The sequence below is a fragment of the Copidosoma floridanum genome, unplaced genomic scaffold (assembly GCF_036245765.1).
Source record: "Copidosoma floridanum isolate Cflo_tuat_1 unplaced genomic scaffold, Cflo_Japanese_pri ptg000013l, whole genome shotgun sequence".
NCBI classification, from domain to species: Eukaryota; Metazoa; Arthropoda; class Insecta; order Hymenoptera; family Encyrtidae; genus Copidosoma; species Copidosoma floridanum.
This window is the reverse complement of record NW_028321890.1, coordinates 23847417-23866547: the sequence shown is the minus strand read 5'-3', so window position 1 is coordinate 23866547 and position 19131 is coordinate 23847417. Positions and strand designations below refer to the sequence as shown.

The following is a 19131-nucleotide window of genomic DNA, read 5'->3' as shown; positions in this document are numbered from 1 at the left end:
TTGTGGGTAGCCCGAAAGGCTTGAGGTACAATATTTGCGTTTACTGATTACAATTAACGTGTAATTACAGAGAGAAAACTTTCTGTTTATGGATCACTGCCAAGAAGATCGAACTACGCGGAGGAGCTGCCCCAAAGTATTATGCAAGACATGGATTACCCACGAGCTGCGCCAAATGTACGTATATTGTTGTGTGAAATGTAATTACTTAACGGGGCAGTGTTTTCTCGCGCAACAAAACTTTCAGGAGTAAAAAAAGAAACACCCTCGAGTGGCTGATAGAAAAAGCGAACCGTTGCTTTTTTTTTTGTTGTTTCAGACGTATTACAGCTTGCAGAGACCAAGTCGTTATCCGGAAACAATAGTCAGACACACAACCGTCCAGGAAAGCTGTATTTGAATGCGTTTGCAAAAAAAAAAAAAAAAAAAAAAAATACGAGGACTTTTGTGGATTTTCACGTGAGTGAACACCGAGTTGGGGAAATTCGAATTTACAACCGAAAAAAAAATTTTAAACAAACTATTTATAGCTACTCGACTGATCATGTGTTTGTAAATACTGTACATAAATAATTTATACAAAAAAAAAAAAAACATATATTCTGTTTCACGTTTATTGCTGTACCTCATCACCCAAGTTTAATCACAGGTACTAAACTTTTTTTAGTTTTCATTTATTTTTTCATACTTACGCTTATACTTGGCGTTTTTCAAAAGAAATCCCGGATTATAGCAAAATGCAGTTTTGAAAATACCTACAAAATAATATTTTCTAGGGTTTCTCTTAAAATACGTATGGAACAAAATATAACTATAAATTATAAAAAAAACACTCCTGCAGACAGTTATGGAAGACTTTGAATGCAGCGCGGTAGCTTGCAAGTTGTAGAAGCTCACGAGTGATTGGTGGAGTTGAGCGGGGCGGTAAGTAGTCGTTGATATGAAAATATGAGCTTTTGCTAAAACTATAAACAAGCGTTTGTCTGGCAAATATGTTAAGTATAGTTTGCGTTCAAACAATCGACAACATTTACATGTTTTTTTTAAATTTATTTTCATCATCTTGCAATAAAATCGGTTATTAAAAAAGAAAATACCTTATTTTCATTCATGTGATTCGGGGGGGGGGTGTAGGATGAGGTGGTGGGTGGTAATGTATCGTAACCTCAAATTTTCATTTGACAACAATCAGTACAACTACTGTTGTGCATACATTACCTACTTTATTATAGTTTTATCGTATATTTCATACATTTATATAAAGATGACTTCAACGTAATCAAGACTTGTTTATTTTTCTGATTGTGCAATTGATGAGCCATTTTTTACGTTATTAACGTTTAGAACATATAAATATCATCTCTAAAATGTCGCAAGGCAGAGGTACAACTAGTAGCTTTTATTTTCAAGCGCTTTCCTTCGTTCTGTATGTTTTTAAAATATTAATTTACTTTAGGACACTACAGGGGGAAAAGGAACAATAGCGGTTCTTACCAAAGAAACAAGAAAATCAATGTTGGTGACAAAGGTAGAGAAGTGCTTGAAAATTTGGATGAAAACAACCCAGTGATAAAGCAATTTCAAGCATATGCCGTCGAGTTAGACACTAAGCACGATCGTTTTGAAAGAATCATTAAGATAAGCCGAGACATTACTATTGAAAGCAAGAGAATTATTTTTTTGCTCCACACCCTTGACAAGGAAAGCAAAAGGACCGCTGTACTGGGAGAAGCGGAGACAAGGTTGAATAATCTTGTAAAAGGTTTGTTCAAAAAAGTTGCTCAAGAATTAGAAGACCAAGATCCTTATCTTTACTTGAGAGCATTCAGGGCTGGATTCCAAGAATTTGTTGAAGCTATGACGTTCTACTGGTTTTTGCAAAACAATACCTTGTACCACTGGACCAATCTAGAAAAATCAATGATTTACACATTAGAGGATCCAGATAAAATGGAGACAGATGAAAGTAACGATAATCCAAAAATGGTACAGACTCTGGTTGCACCTGTAGAGTATGTATTGGGAATAGCTGATCTTACTGGAGAGTTAATGAGAAAGTGTATTAGTAACTTGGCCATTGGTGATATCTCAAGCTGTTACCAAACATGTAATTTTGTCAGAAGTATATACAAAGGCTTCTTGGGTAGTGCTGGTATGTCTGGAAGGGAAGTAGGTAGGAAACTTTATACTCTAAAGCAAAGCTTGATGAAGATGGAAAACGTGTGCTACATGATCCAAGTTAGAGGCTCTGAAATTCCAAAGCACATGCTAGCTGATGTGGCTTTTGCCACCTCAGATGGTATGAATGTAGAAGAAGATGAAGGATACCAGATGTATTAAGTATAAAACTTTGTTTAATTTTTTTTTATATTTATATTGCTTAGAAAAATAAATACACTCAAAGAATTTTTGTAATCAATCACTCGTTTTTACTTTTATGACATTTTGCATTTTCTCATATAATTAATCTTCGTAATCGCTTTCCCATTCTTCCATATCACTATCATCATCTATGAATGACGCTTCATATTCCGATTCATCCACCGACTCATCCATATACTCATCATCTAAATCTGACATATCTATGGGAGATCCTGATCTTGCACGAGCTGGTCTTTGCCTAGGTTCAGGATGTTTATAATCTAATTTGTGCTGTGGATTTTTGCGGTAACATCTGCGACCATATGGGCATTCTGGTCTAGTATCAGGCTGGTCATAATCAGCATCTCCAGGATGACTAAACTTTTGCTTGTGTTCTTGATTCCGCCTGTAATAAATGAAAAAGAAACAAGTGAATATTTTAGCATAAAAATTATTTTAAAATTGTAATTAAAAATACACTTACCTGTAACATTTATCTCCGTATTTGCATTTTTCTCGTCGCGTGTTTTGAGTATCGCTGGTAGATGCCTGATTGTTAGTATTCACAGTACCATCATCATTTGTTGATTCTTCGGTATTTTCATTTTGTTGCGCTGGTTCAGAGTCAGAGTTCCGATTATTGGAATGTTGTGTGTCATTTTCATTATCTCCATTCTGATTAGCATCATTTCGACTAGCAGAACACAACAAAGCGCTAGCATCTGTTTCAGAGGCATTTTCATCATCTACTGCCAAATTCTGATTTTCTTCATTTTGGTTTTGAGAGGGCAAGGAGTCTGCTTGTACTTCAGAATCATTTTCAGCAATACTAAAATTAGAAGACTGTACGGAACTGTAAAGAGATAGTTTATGTTTTAAAGGGAACAAAACATTCCAACATTAAAGAAAAAATAAGACCAAACCATACATATTATCAATGTTATCTGGATTCGTCAGAGTATCGACTTCCTCATTATCTTCTATACAATTTGAACCTTCCAAAAAATTTTCCTCATCCAAAGGTTCGTGATTGTTGTTGTACGAAAGTGGTTTCACAGACTCAATTTCCAAACCAACTTCTGAACGGCACCTTTTATCGATTGGCTCATCTTCTATTATTTCTTCCATCTGAAAAGTTATTTTGATAATAACCATAAACCAATTAACCATCTTTTCCTATACTCAAGTACACAAACCTTTCTCTTAGAATTTCTAATTTCACTGTCATCATCCATTGTAGATATTACTCTGAGCCAAATTTTAACTGGAAACAACAAGCAGGTATCCCTGATGTTAAGAGGTGCTACGCAATTTTGGCCTATGGATTTCCACCGTAGAGCTCCAAAATTTTTCACAAAACAAGATATTCCTTGACACTACAAGTTGTATTTGCTTGATGAATATGGGATTCACGTCAAGATTATTGTCAGCTAAACTTACTGGTGAAATGGTGATTTCATCATCAGGAGACAGGTTTATGACAGCAGCCTCTTCAACAAAGCGTTGACCATCATCCTGGAAATAAATAAAATACAGTCAACAACTGCCATAGGTAACACCATTTAAAAAATTGTTGCCCAACAATGAGCAATAGGTATATCTTACGTTTTAAATTACACACCATCACATACTGGAATGGAATGACATTAAATAATTAATAGCAAGGTAAATAAACAAGCTCAAGTAGTTAAAATCAAACCGATTCAGTTAAAAATAAACGATAAACTATGTAAAACGCAATGTTTGCCAGAAGCACAACTATAAACACTAATGTGACGGTTGATTTGAATGTAAACGAGCAGACAAGCCGGGCCCGTAAAATGAGGTTATGGAGCCAAAATTTAAAATGCTCAATTTATTCTCACTCACAAAATGCATCTTGTGACATGAGAGAGATGATACTATCGGAGTACCGATATAAATATTGTTCTGAAATATAACTGCAAAACGAGGTTTTTTCCATGACTTACGTCCGAATCAATGATATTCCCAATAACATTTTCGCCTAGTTGCAAAACTGTTCTTCTCACGGTTGAATCGTCGATCCATATGATTTCGAATTTATTGTTTTCATCAGCCATTATTCGTAGGAATAAAAAATAATGCAAATATTGCAGTAAAAACTTCTTTTTTTAAAAAATAATAAACATGACTTTAACAATTTATTTGGGTTGCAAACTAGACAATTGAACAACGGAATTGTGACGTTTTACGTTTGATTTATCATTTACACATATGAACTAACTAGTAAGTATACACAGGTAAGTACTTTATTATTAACATTACCATAATTTCCTAATAAATTTACAATTACAATGTAAAGTGGTTGAGATTTCACGTTATTGTTATATCACATTTTACCTTAGTAGCACCAAACGTTCAAAAAACGTCTTTTTATCATTCTTAAAGCTCTGTAAACATGTTATACCAATGGGATGAGTAATCAATAACGCACAAATATTCATAAAAATAAAAGCTCTTAGTTTTTTATGCGCATTTGAAAAGTCTTGCCTTAATTTTAACGAAAGTTATAAGTATGTAATTTCCTCATCATTGTAAAAAATAGTAGATATTTACGGATCATTTTACGAAAATTTCATTACTCGTGTCTTAACTTTTTTTAAAATATCGTTGATTGTTATTTTAAGGAACGTTTTAAAAACCAAAAATAAGAAACGTTGGCATGAAATGAAAAAAAAAAATAAATAAATAAATAAAATCTAAAATGTCATACTTGTTTACCTGAAAAATTTTAAAATTAGTTCACGACGTTTCAACCGTGACCATAAACTTTATCAATCTTAAATAAATTAAACATTATTTTACAAGGTCACATGCTCAACTTTTGGACAGCCCGATAGGATTTAATTTAATTTATTGAAATAAAGGAATACAATTTAAAAAGGAAAAAAAATGCATGACCAATTCTAATGCTGGATGCGAATCAAAGCAGCTACATCTTTTCGTGTGAACAACCATTAGTCGGCTAGATCGTAGTAAGCTTTGGAACACGACTCCCCCCAGAGCTTGCAAGCTCGAATAACACCTTTGATCATTAAAACGTGTAGTGCAGTCCGATTCATCAAGAACAAATTAAATTACACGTATATATATACACGCACTGCAGAGGAGCACACGGCACGTTTCGAATTTCGTAAAAGCACAAAAATATATCCGTTATTTCACCGCCGCCGGCCATATCGTTGCCATCGGGCGCTCGTGCTTTCGTGTATAATGTAGGCGCGCGCGCGTGATTCAAAGCGAATCCGTTACATTAGCAGGGGGGTTAATGCTTTCTGAAGCTGCAATGTCACGTTTTGCAAGCGCTCTCGACCCTGGTGTTTGTCCAATGATTGTTGAATATTATGAAAATCGTTGGACGGCTGCCCGGGAATTTAGCCGCTTTGCTATACGTTACGTATACACACATTACGCCTATAGACTCCATTAATGCGTACCGTTATTAATAGTTACATAGAGCAAAGTTTGTTGGTTTGTTTGTTCGTTTGTTCCGCTCGAAAGCATCTGTGCCAGTGCAGATTTATCTTTTTTTTTTTTTTTTAGTTTCAGAGTGCCATTTGTACTTCATTTTATTTACACTCGCGCGAACATCGACCAATGGCACGGGAAATGTTTGTCAAACAGCTGTGCAGTCATTGGTGTTTCAGTGCTTGGGAAAAATCGTTTCTTCGGTTGCGGAATACTCATTACGAAATTCTGATTGAAACATTTTTCACTCATACCTCGATCGAAAGTAGATTTCTATTTCCGGTCAAGTTGGCCGAAAGAACTCGGCTCGAATAAGAGTTATCGCTTGGCCATTAATTTCGTCAAAGCCACGGGGAGAAACAAGTGTTTTTTCACCTCACGTCCGAGATGGAGGAAACGCTGTACGTGTTTGATCTCGTTTGTTTGCATTTTCAAGTTCCCTATTATTACGATACGCAAAAATAGCTCGGTTTCCTTGTTTTACCAAATAGTCGAGGGCCGAGAAGAGTTTTGTCAGATGCGTGTATTTTTGAAGAATGGCACTTCCGAGGCTGTGTACCACTACACGCCCCAGTTCGTCTTTCTTTATTTCTAAGTCATTTTCGCGCTGTTTATACTGTAAAAACGAAAAAGAAAACCTGTATCATACGTACGAATATCCCAAAAAATCATACATCTGTTTGCACAGATGGAAAAAAGATGAAACGATACAATGGCCCCAACGCACGTACCCATACAACTACGATTAACGCAAACGCACGTTTATACAGTAATCATTCAAACACCCATACTTTTGCAAAGGTTTAAAAAAAAAAAAAAAAAAAAACCACTAGCTGGTCAGGATGTATAAATATGGACATGCATGTAGTGTGTTTACGAATGACGCGATCGAATGGCCCTAAATAAAACGTTAATCATCCTTCCGCTCGTTATGACCGAACGCCACGTCCGTCTAAAAATACGTCCGAGAAAGTTTAGCCTCGACGAAAAAAGTTTACGTACGTATGTATTTTTTTTCCGACCCTCGCTCTCTCGTCTTGGACATCAACAAACTAATGAACAAAATTATTTTTTTCTTTATTTTTAATATACTGATTACAACTAATTAAACACAGGCTTGCGTCTGTGGTTGCATGGATGGTACAAATACTTGAATCAATGGATCGAGATCGCCGAGTATGGGCTACAGGGTGCTTTGACGAGCAGGTAAGTGGGGATGGTTACAATTATAGAAATACTCGTTCAAGTTATTTGCAACGACACGATTTTACTGGAGCAAAAAATAAAGTCGCTGTTTGCTCGAGACATGGAGCCATCCATTGCGAAACCATCTCACGTATAGCCCCCCCCCTTCCACCTCTCAATGTTGACCACCTCCGCTCTTTCTCTCTCGATTTATAAAATTTCGGAGCACCTTGGCCCGTTTGGAGAGGTTTTATTCGTATGCATACGTATACTAACGGGGGGGCGGGAGTAGGGGCGCATGGCCGCGACCGAGCTTTGCAAGCTCTTTTATTTTTCGCAGCCGAGGACTGACTGCACAGTGGCGTCCTTGATTTAGCACCACGGCTGTGAGGCCTTCCACGGTTATTACTCATCCATCGGTCGAGCGAACGCGCACTTACACCACCGGCTCTTTTTTTTTTTTTTTCATTCCCTACTATCCTCCTCCTTCTCTCTCTCTCTCTCACTCTCTCTCTGTCTCGATGAGCGGGAAGTTATAATAATAATAACGATCTTCGGTAATTTTAGCGGGTGACAGGTCTCTCTGCTTCCCTCCCGCTTTTTTAACTCCCATCGATGCGATTTTTGTATTTTTAAACTCCTTCTCTCTCGGTCGGTCTCGAATTATTCGCGAAATCCTTCGCCACGGAATGTGCTTGTCATATTAATCTTTCGATCTATTGAACTCGATGGCTGGTAAGTGCTTGAGATTTACCCTGGAAGCAAAAAATATACCGATCAAACGGGGCTCGTTATATTGTACAGCAACAAGTTGTCACACGACTCAAAACCATATAAAGGTAAAACAAAAATAACTACCACAGATTTTCATTGCCATCGGTTATTCTATTCGTATGGCCGATCTCGCCAACGATCAAACCGAGCGTAAAGGAATATCGTTCCGTATAATATTATATTGATATTAAAAATATTCACCCCCTCGCGCGATAACTTGTTGCGCTTAAGTGTACTTTTGTGTTACCACAACCACCTCGACTCGATGGTCCACGCATGCAGCTGCATGTATAACCTTAGCACGGATTCGACCTCCCTCTTCTTCACGATGATGCATCGCGTATACGTTATACACACGGATGGTATACCTTACGACGAGAGAGAAATCAAATCGAGACGGGAGGTGGAGGAAGGGGGAGGAGGAGGAGCTTGCAAGTAGATATATGCGTGCGCGTGAAACAGATGGAGTAGGAGAGAGAGAGAGAGAAAAGAAGAATGAGAGGGCGTCTAAAAATGACGCAATGCCCGTCGTCCATCGTCGTCTTTTTCGTTGTCATGATCGTCGACCAGACGAAGCGAGCGAGATCTACGAGCAAAGGGAGAGAAGGAGAGACATGAATAAGATCTGAAATCGCTACGACGAAGACGACCAAGTTTCGCCGACTTCCCGGGCAGCGAGCCTCTCGGCTTGCAGAACCGTACGAACTTTTACCGCGGTCGCATCTCTCGAGCGGCGTCGCCCAGCGTTTTTACATTTTTGTTTTACCTTTTTTTTGTTTTTTTTTTTTGTTTTTTTTGTTTTTCTTTTTCCTTCGTTTGTTTCAATTTCACTCACGCGCGTTGTTTGTACCTATTATCTCTCTCTCTCTTTGTTTTGCGTCGCTGTATATACACGTACGATACGCCTGTTGCGCACTCAACCGAGCAAGCAAGTACGTCATACATATATATATATACCACTACCCCATGTCGCTAACTCGCGTACAAGAGCGCGCGTTTGGCAGTATACGTATAAATAAGTGCTTTGAGAAATAGAAAAGAAAGAAAGAACAAAACCAATGATTTTGCATTTTCTTTTGCCAATATCAGCACTAGTTGGCCAAAGCACCAGGAGAGAGACGCACACGATCGACCGAGTCCGTGAGTTAAGCTTCGACCAACAACAAGATGGTTTACGAGAGCGATTTCTACACAACCCGACGACCCTACTCGTCGTCGTCCCGGCCCTACGTGTCGTCGTACTCAGTTACGGTTGGTACATTACAATCACAACAATACGCCCCAATTATGCACAACGTCATTATGATAATTATATATATATATATATATATATATTACAAAGTGTGTGTGCTATTGCGTCCGAAGACAATGATATACCGATCGGACGCTGTTTGTTTCATACCCGCCCACCCCCTCCGCCCGATCACACCCTGTGTGTGTGTGTGTGTGTGTGTATACGCAACCTCGATCGTAACGACTTTTCTTCTACTTCTTTTCCTTCTTGTACTGCTACTATACAACCACCACTTTGATAACAATACTATGCAAAAATATATTTATTTACGATCGCTATCTCTCAATTATCATTCGTGGCTCTAGCTCTTTCGAGGTCCCCCCGGCAAAGTCACACCAATGTCGTTTCGGGCTTTCTATTTCGATGACGCCCCTCGAGCTCGTCACTTTTTTACTACCGTACACTCGCGTTGTTGACATTTTTTTTCCCTCCCTCTCTGAGTCTCTATATGGGTTGAAACTGGAGAATCGGTTTCTAGACGCCACGAAAATCGGCAAGAAATCGGATAGCATGATTTTCCTCTCTCCACCTGCAAAGTGAAAATCAATTGTTTCACAATCGGTACGTAATACGTGTACGCGAAGGCAGAGTGTTTGTACATGCATATTTCACGTTCTCCCTTTCTATATATAAGCGTAGCGTGTCGTGCGCGGTGGACCTCGAAGGAATTCAGATAACGCTAGGTACTGTGGGCTGACAGTTTCTTGAGTCAAACAGCTGATTTTTTTTTTCCTTTTTCTTTTTGCATAGTAACTCAATGCGTCCGAAAATTTTTATTTTTTTGAATGCCAATGATAGATTGGATGCTTTTTTTAAAAATCAAATTTTTTCTCACGGTATAATATTGTAGCTAAACGTACAAATGCCGAAACACTTTTTTGGGTTTATTTGTGATTTTGAAATGTTTTTTTTTTTTTTTTTTTTTGGAGCAAGATGTACGGTACGTGCCAAATATATAAAATGGAAAATTTTTTTTACCTACACGATTGTGATGGAACTCACGACGCCCGACAATCCTTGCAAAGAGTAACTGACAGTAACAGAGCCTACACGTTATTTGACTCTCGCGATTCTCGAATCGGCTCGTCGATTGACACGGAAACTCTTTCCGACGCCTTCAATATTTTACCACGTGCTCTGTCAAATGCCTTCGAATAAACATAATAAAATATTTACCATTGCATTCGCCGTCGTGGAGGTCTGTGTCAATCGACAGCCGATTTTGCGAATACTACTCTACTGATGTGTGCCACCACTGTACTTTTCTATTTTTCTGTCCATACTTACCTACTTTTTTTGCCAACTCTATCGTAAGCATCATCACCCCATCTATACATGTGTCATCTGTAATATTGTGCTCTACATAAAAAAAAAAAAAAAAAAAAAAAAAAAAAAAAAAAAAAAAAAATAAAAAATGAAAAAGTAATTGAACGTCAGAAAAAATTACAATATAAACAAGCGTACACTCGGTGTCTCGTTCTCAACATGCATGTAACATAAGTGTACCATTTCGTAATTGTATGCACGTCATCCCGTGAATTTTTTTTTTTATCCTGCGAGAAGGTGCGTTTTGACAACGAAGACGACATCAACCCTTACAAAGAAGACGCGAGTCATTTTTTTAAAATACTCACACTTACACACTTACACACTTACACACTTACACACACACACTTACACCTATACATTATATGTACACATGCTCCAATCATCATCATTTCAGAGAGAAGTGTCTAAATTTACACCCAACAGGCGGCGATTTTTCGAGAGAGAGACACACACACTTGCGTCGCGTTGTAAATGTCCGTCCGCGTGTGTCACTTTTCCCATCTTAGACGACGAGCTGCTGCTGCTATTGTCGAGTCGTACAGCCCAGAGATAGAGATAGAGCCCAGCTAAACAGAGGTGTATATAGCCACCCGAGCTGTACCGACACGGTAAAAACAGATCGGCCACTTAATAATAAATACGCGCCCGCTATAACGCGCATTACATAAACCACGCGGGTATTTCGCCTGGAATCGCCTGCACCGTATAGCCCCCACCCCACCCCCTTCGTGCGCGTATAATTCACCGTTGAATAAACACCCGTCCACCGCCTAGCCGCGTTATGTATGCGTTACCCTCTTTCTCCTCTCCCTCTCTCTTACTATCTCCCCCCGTGCCACAGTAAGCGCGTCCAACCCATCACTCACCTTCATTCTCGGCCTACGCTCTTACCCATGTATACAGGTACCGACCATGCCTCTTTACTTATACTCTTCTTTCGCTGATTTATGCAATGTTTCGTCATCGCGTTTACAATTTTACATACGCCTCTACGCACCTGCGTCCGAGGCATCAACGTCACATTAGAAACGACCTACACCTATTGCACACACGCGTATACCGTGGGATGCGCAATTTTTTTTTTTTTTTTTCTTATGATTGTACGGTGCAGGACCTGCGTACACCAATACACATCAGCCTCTTATGGACGAGCTTGACTTTTGGTATTTGCTTGCTGTTGTGTCTATACCCCCTCTTGTCTTGATTTCACACATCCAAGTTTTTTTTTATTTTCATACGTTTTCTGGTTTTCCCCAATTGCCTGCACATTTTTACTCTTTTACATGTATTTTGTGATTTTGACCGTTTGATTGCGCTGAGTTGGGCGTATCCTCGACTTATCTGTAGTGTACAACAATTGAGATTCAGCAAAATAGCGAAATCTCAAAGGGGGAAAAAAAAGGATAAAAATCCCAGTGCCAGCATCACAAATTTAAAAATAGCAGTCTGATTAAACCCTGATTCTTCCCGTGCAAAGGGTAAAAAAAATCATTGTACCACTTGACAATAAAAATTATTGTTCACCGCGGTGAAAATTTACGAGTTTACAGTGCACCGCGACGGTAATTTTTACGTGTTATTTTTCTGAGCGCCTGCAACAAAAGGAACTCGCACGCGCGCATTAGCGCTTGCCCCGAAAAACACCCACCGCTGAGAGATCCGCAAAAGCTCGGCCGCGACGAGAGAAGAGAAAAAAGGACGGGCGCGCTCGGCCGTAAAGCCAAGAACTTTATCGCTGAGAAGCGTCACGATAAGCTGGAAAATTACATCGCCACCCAGGCGTTTACCCCAATGTACATGAGCACGAAAATTCCGGGCTGTAGAGCGACGATATGTATACGACGCCAAGTTGGGAAAGGAAAAACATTCCAAATACCACGGGGAGATGCAATTACGCGAACGTCTTGGATAATGGAAGGTGGACTAAAGAAAAAGGGCCGATGGGTCGCATAAGCTCCCCGAGAAATTCGGTAGCTCCGTAAGTAGGTATATTAATAGGACCTATACGTGAGATCGAATAGCCGAGCTATTCCTAGCCACCACAGCGCGATACTCATGTAAGTGCACGTATGGGTACACCTGTACGCGCGCGCATCGGACCTCCCATAGCCACGTATTCTCGGGCTCTCTTTGCTCCAAGCCAAAGCACACGTGTGTGTATATTACCTACTTTTGGGATGTACTGTCGAGCTTGAATGAAACGAGCACCGGTTCATTCTCACTCGTTAAAGTACGGCAGTCATCGATGCGAATGAGTTTCAAAGCCAGAGTCAAAGGCCTACTGGCAACTTCTTCGATCCACTTTGAGTCCCTTATTGCCTCGGATACATTTCCCTTTTAGGTGATCGATGCGCTGCTGCAGCATCGAGTGTTTTTGTATCGTTTTTCGTCTCTCTGTGCACGCGCCAGTGGTTCTACCTCGACTTTGACGACTCGCTGGAAATCTCGATTGGCTTCGTCCTTTCGATCCTTGAACAATCCTCTCCCCTGTTCTACTTTTCGCTTACCTATACCATTTGGAGTACAGAAATCTACGACACTCGCTGTCTACGAAATCAAAATTGTCGTCTCTTTGCGCCCCAGAAAGCGTCACAACAGCCATATATCCACCGGAAATTCTTCATTCCTCGGAACATCTGGAGTCCAAAAAGAAAAAAAAAGCCCAAGGTCCTCGAGCTCGACGAAACGTCATGAATAGCGGAGCGCGAAATACGAGTTGGCCGTGCGCGGAAAGCCGAAAATTCGACGCGAGCCGTCTCGGTGGGGTATACCTACATAATAATAGGTACGAACGAGAGAAAAGGGCGAGGCGAGAGAGCCATGTACCGCGCACACGCTCGGTATAGGAATGTCGGGCGTCGGTGTTACGTTACCCCCATCCTAATTTAGACGCATGGCGTGTATCGCGCTCTCTCTCTCTCTCTCTCTCCTTCGTTTTCCCAGTCCACGAGTGTAATATGGATATGTATGTTGTGCGTGTGCTTTATTACACGGATAAATTTGAAAAAGCGCGCGAATTGTGCACGTACCTATAATATACATTATGCGCTCTCGGCTATTCTCGGGTGAGAGACGTGCAAAAGTTTATTAGTCCATGGCGCGAGCCTGACGTTCGACGGCCGCCTGAGGGTATACCAGTTGTATAAGAAAGAGAGAGGCGGAATAAGAGCGATGAGGGCATTGTTGGCGTTTTCTATTATGCGGGCGCGGAAGGCGCCACCCAGAAGAGCTCATTTCCCTCTCTTTTGCACCGAGAGACGGGGACGCCCGAGCGCTTCGATTCCCTCTCTCTTGTTGTTGGCGCGGATGCGTAAATTTAGCTCTTTGTTTACGATTTCGACGTGCCACCGCCGTTTTAGGGGCTTTGCTTCGATCTCGTCGGTGAAACCACGAGTTCGTTTTCCCTCGAGCTGTCGGGTGAAAAAATAGAATAAAATGAAAAATGAAAATCTGCACATTTTTTTCTCTCAATAAGAATAATAAAGAAACGAACAGGCATGGCGTGCAAACACATGATCCTATTATTTCCAAATTCCTCCTCTCACTTGAGTGCTCTTTGGTCGAAAATATTCTCAGCGATGTTCGGCTGCTGCAGTGCATACTAATCAAGAAAAATAACAGCACCTATCGTTTTGCCCCGTATGATGGACCAAAAAAGAGATTTACATACCCGTAGTTGTTGAAAGAGAAAAAAAAAAGAATAGACCGACAGTGTACGTGTACCGGACGCTGTTCTTTGTGGGGGAGAAATTTTTTCATTTTCGAATAAAACGGATGGAGGTGGAAAACAGAGAGATATAGAGAGGCAAGAGAGCTTTTTTGGTCTCATAGAATCGAAAGGGGGGGAAGAATCATTGAACGCTGCCAAGTTTTTGCGATGCCCTTCACGCTTGGCCCGCACTTCGCACGCTCCGTTCGATCCGATCGAAATAATTCCATGAGTCATGAATGAAAAAAGGAGGGCTGCGTGTTTTGTATTATATACGCAAATTCTCACGACAAACCGTTAGTCATTTCTATTTTTATAAGGAATTGGAGCTTTTGATCGTCACGTATTTCAATACTCGTGATTTATAGCGTCTGACCATGATTCATCTATTACTACTACGGAGATTCTTCTACTTACGTTAAAGTGCCTGACCATGATTGGTCCGTTACTACTGGTGAACAAAAAATTCGTAGCCGTCTGACCATAATTGATCCTTTACTACTGGTAAAAAAATTCCATATACGCCTGACCATGATCGGTCTGTTACTACTGGTAAAAATTTTCACTACCGTCTGACCATGATTGGTTCATTACTATTGGTAAAAAAATTTCGCAGCCGCCTGACCATGATCAGCCTGTTACTACTCGTAAATTTTTTAGAGTCTGGCCATGATCGGATCATTACTACTGGCAAGATTTTTTATTTAGATGGCCATGATCTGTAAACACTACTGGCAACATTGTTTTTTTTTTTTTGTTGAGAGAGCAAATTTGCCTATTACTACTGGCAATATTTGCAGTTCGGACTTTACGCTTCCCGAGACAAAGAGTCTCCTTGGAGTGTAGTATTTGATATCACACTGTCGTTAGCTTGAAAAAAAAAATGAAAAAATCTCGAAACCGTGTCGGCCAAAAAAACCAACTCGTTTACCAGAAAAAAAGCCTCAAGATTCCACACTCGCTCGCTATTTTTTCCACCAAACGTAATTTTAGCTTCTCACACGCGCGCACGAGCTCACGCCCAAAGAAAGAAGGAAGGAAGGAAGGAAGGAAGGGGTACACAGCAAACGATCGGAGGGGAATCACACACTTCCCTCTTCCCAGCGGAGCAGGCGTATGCTTTTCCGTCCGCTTCGTTCGGCTCTTGTGTATATATACTTATACGCACACGCACACACGCATATTAATACAGCTCGCGGGGCCGGCGATCCAGTCCGCGCTTTTATGAAATCGCCAGTGGCGCGAGGCCACAAGCTCTAAGAATACCCACTCGGGCCCTCTCTCGCTCCTCCTCTTCTCTCGTCATATCTCCATTTCGCTCTTCTGCTTCTCTCACTCTCGCCGTTTCTGGATCATCTCTCGGTGGATAGGCCGCGTTAACGCACCGGTGGCTCATACGGTAGTCGAGGAGTGGTGTAGAAGTGGTGAGGACGTCACAACAAACGAGCCGAGAGAGAGAGAGAGAGAGAGAAAATGTCGGGTCAGCGTCAACAGGAACCGGTCGACCGGTCGTTCCAGAAGCACCACCAATACCACGAGAGCACAGTGCCCTGGGATAAGGTGCCCCTTGTGCCCCGGCCGAGCCTCGTGGCCGAGCCCTTCACCGTGTGGGGCCGCAAGCGCCAGGATCCCCAAAAGGAGTTCTACCAGTACTTCACACTACCCGAGCGCAAGGGCAAGCCCCGTGGCGTCGACCTCGCCAGGGACGACCATTCGAGGCAACTCATCGAGGGCGGCGCCATAAGCAAGGTTGGCCTGGACGCGGCCGCGGAGCTCGCCCAACGTGGACACGTCTACGAGCGCGGCGTGCTCGCCAGAAAACCCGGCAAGCAGAGCCACGCGCACACCCCCGCCACCGGCAGGACCAAGATACTCATGGCTCTGCACACGCCCAGCTGGTATCGCTTCTAAATTTGTGGGGGAGGAAGAGTTGCCGCTTCGAAGGAAGAGGAAGGAGAGCCGCGGAGTTTTATGGCTGGCCGTGTCATTATTAATATTATCATGTCGTTGTTGCGGTGACTGACGCTACCTGCAGTTGTATAGTTCATTTACGGAGGAGGAGGAGGACGAGTTGCGAAGTACATGTATCGAGTGCGCGCGCGTTTCTAACATGTGATGATCCGCGTTTCCGTCTACCTAAGGGTATAATACCTCGTGCGTTGCGTAATTGATGCTGCGTCTCAACCGTATATATCGTGTAATATACATACTTACACTATGTACACACACACACATTTGCTTTACTATTGACAATACAGAGCTTCATTACTTATGTGTATGAAACAATGGGTTTGGTTCTTACTTTTTTTTTTTTTTTCTTTACGTTTCCAAAAATTTATTTTCCATCCTTGCTTCAACGTGAAATTGAATATTTGTGAAAACGCATAACGAACTTCCGCCAATGATTTTGATTGCCCAGTTTTGTTTTTCATCATGTGCCAGTTAGTTTTAAAATATTTGTTTCTCTACGGGTATGGGAAAAAGCTATGTTTATTTGGAAGAACGGGTCATTTGATATTAAAAATAAAAAAATAAAAAAAGGCTTCCGCGTAGTTGTTGTGAAACATCTTCCGCTATTTTTACGAACGTCAACATGTATAGAGTGTTTGTGCCAATGCAATGATTTTACTATTGCTCCTCTTTTTTTTTTTCTTTTTTTTTTCTAATCGTCAATACCGTGTGATTTTTACTCGAGTTTAACTACTACCACATCACGTTGCAATAAAATTAAAGCACAAATAGCGAGTTTGAACGAAACATGGTTTTTTTTTTAATAAGTACAGTATGATAACGCAAAAAGTGAGAGAGAGAAACGAGAATGTTGTGACTGATTCCACGAATGTAAAGCCACGAGTGCCAAGTTTGTCGTAACCCACTGAACAAGCGATAAATCATTCTATATTAAAACGGGCTGAGTAACTTTTCCACGCCTCTTGATTCCATTTTTTTTTCTTTTTTTTCTTTTTTTTTTAGAAATCAACTTTATAAGTACACGGTTATAGCTTTTTTTCGCTCTTGCTGCTATAATTATGCGAGTACAGTACAACAAAGGTTGCGTTGAGTAAGCTGGAGGGAAAAAGAAGATATTCAACATATTTTTCTCGCAAGTCTATTTATATGCAAAGCATCGCCGCAGTGGAACCCACTTTAAAGAAAACTCGCGTTTTCCATCGGTGTAACGTTTGCGCTTACCTAAAATGTAAATTTATAATAATAATATAGGTCGTGAAATACCTTAAAATTTTTACACTGCTCACCCTGATCGTACGTAAATATAGCTTAGTTGATACTATTATGAATCTCACACTTTTGAAATTAATGTTATTTGTCATTGCGTGTAAGACAATCAAACTCAAATAAAACGTGGATGGAACTTGGAGTGTTTATTTAAAAATTCCTCTTGTCTTTTCTCAAACCTCATCTCCGAACATTCAGTCATTTCATCGCAGTGACGCAGCACAACTATTATTTCAACCTGTAAACTTTTTTTTTTTTTTTTCATTTCATCTCAATTACAATAATCACTACACCGTATCAAGTGAATAGTATAACGACTCTGAAACTCGTTCTACCCATTGCATGTAGATTTTTACTCTACAACGTCCGTATCAATACAAACTTTATTCACTTTTTTTTCTGCAGTAAATTCAATGCTAATTAAAGAAAAAAAGTTAAATAGGGCCATAACAGTGAGTTTCTCTCTCTTTTTTCTTTTGTTTTTCATCTCCAATGTAAAATTCCACGCCAGACGACAAAAGCGAGTTTTCAGAGCCGGAACTCCGTGCTCTACCAATTACCGGCCCGCGTACGTAATACCTTTGTCTCGGCATAATTTATAAATATATTTTCACGGGGGAAATTTTTTTCCTATACCCACATCATGGTTGTTGGGAAGTTTTAATTAGATCCCTGGCTCCACTAAAATCCATCACGACGAGTCATCCAGTTGGTAAAACGCATTGTAATTGAGATGAAATGCACACTCCTACATAAAACTGTTTGAAAAAAAAAAAAAAAAAAAAAAAAAAAACAAACAAACAAAAAAAAATAATAGCCATGGTCGTCCGGCAAAATCTCAGCCTGTCCTCACAATCAGCTCGACGTCCCGTCTGGTCCTCCATACAAACAACCGTTGTAATTGTCTTTCCCGGTGCTTTGAAACTCCCCGCATACCTGCCGTACTTGCAATAGTGGGGACGCGCTCTGTACCGCATGCACGAACAACAAATTGCCAAACAAAACATCAAAGACCCGTGGCCTAGAGCTGATGCTGCACGTAAGCCATTTACGCCGACCAGCTACTCGTGGGTTTATGAATTTACAACTCCTCGGACGAAAGCTGTCCTGCCTTGTTTCTCCATCTTCCGCAGTTTCCCCAAATTTTTTCAATCCCATTTTTTTCAACACAAGGACGAATTCTTTCAAAGGGTATGTTTTTGAGGAACAAAAAACAATGTACGGCTAAACACACTCTGAACTTTCGTACTAAATTCGTCTAGTTGTTTAAGCTCATATTGCAGGCGGTTGAGAGACGCAAAAAAACTTGCCGACTCAACCACCAAAATCGCACGCTGATACAAGAGTGTTCGTGACTTCTATTCACTGCTCAAACACGAAACAAGTATCGTTCCACTGGTTGCACTTGAAGAAAAACAAAGCATTAAAAAAAAAAAAAAAAAACTCTTTGTAAAAGATACGCCGCGGTTTAGTATGGAGTCGAGATCGTTCTCAGCGCACCATCCTTCCGTTGTAAATAATATCAAAGCATGGTCTATGTGTACGCATGCACATCCACAAAAGCAAACAACTAAAATAAACAATAAACATTAATAATGATAATAAATAAAGGGACGAGACACCGAGAGTATATATGAGTATAGCGTCAGATATAGAGCGCTACGTGCACGAACGTAGGTATGTACTTATATACATCATATGCGTGTGAAATGCTGTGACTGTAATTAAAACGTATTAAAATGATGATGATAAC

At 40.5% G+C, this 19131-nt stretch overlaps 4 protein-coding genes across 4 annotated transcripts in view; 3 read left to right on the top strand and 1 right to left on the bottom strand.

Moving 5' to 3' along the window:
- Nucleotides 1-550, top strand: part of LOC106647336 (nephrin) — an 81313-nt gene extending 80763 nt beyond the window's left edge. The window contains exons 14-15 of the mRNA XM_089591344.1: nucleotides 71-177; nucleotides 320-550. Coding sequence (XP_089447470.1) covers nucleotides 71-177; nucleotides 320-400 — 188 coding nt within the window. The 3' untranslated portion in view covers nucleotides 401-550. The remainder of the gene's footprint in view (nucleotides 1-70; nucleotides 178-319) is intronic.
- Nucleotides 551-1205: 655 nt separating this feature from the next.
- On the top strand, nucleotides 1206-2398 carry Trax (Translin associated factor X). The gene is made up of 2 exons (XM_014363667.2): nucleotides 1206-1383; nucleotides 1457-2398. The coding sequence occupies exons 1-2, from the start codon at nucleotides 1368-1370 to the stop codon at nucleotides 2338-2340; spliced, it is 900 nt and encodes a 299-aa protein (XP_014219153.2). The 5' UTR covers nucleotides 1206-1367; the 3' UTR covers nucleotides 2341-2398.
- On the bottom strand, nucleotides 2377-3870 carry LOC106647332 (uncharacterized). Its single transcript, XM_014363666.2, has 5 exons — nucleotides 3802-3870; nucleotides 3558-3737; nucleotides 3290-3489; nucleotides 2846-3214; nucleotides 2377-2767 (listed from the first exon to the last, which is right to left on the bottom strand). Exons 2-5 carry the CDS (start codon nucleotides 3594-3596, stop codon nucleotides 2464-2466), a joined length of 912 nt encoding a protein of 303 aa, XP_014219152.2. The 5' UTR covers nucleotides 3597-3737; nucleotides 3802-3870; the 3' UTR covers nucleotides 2377-2463.
- A 4520-nt stretch (nucleotides 3871-8390) lies between these two features.
- The window catches only part of LOC106647390 (uncharacterized), a 28840-nt gene continuing 18099 nt past the window's right edge, over nucleotides 8391-19131 (top strand). The window contains exons 1-2 of the mRNA XM_089590754.1: nucleotides 8391-8741; nucleotides 8899-9060. Coding sequence (XP_089446880.1) covers nucleotides 8977-9060 — 84 coding nt within the window. The 5' untranslated portion in view covers nucleotides 8391-8741; nucleotides 8899-8976. The remainder of the gene's footprint in view (nucleotides 8742-8898; nucleotides 9061-19131) is intronic.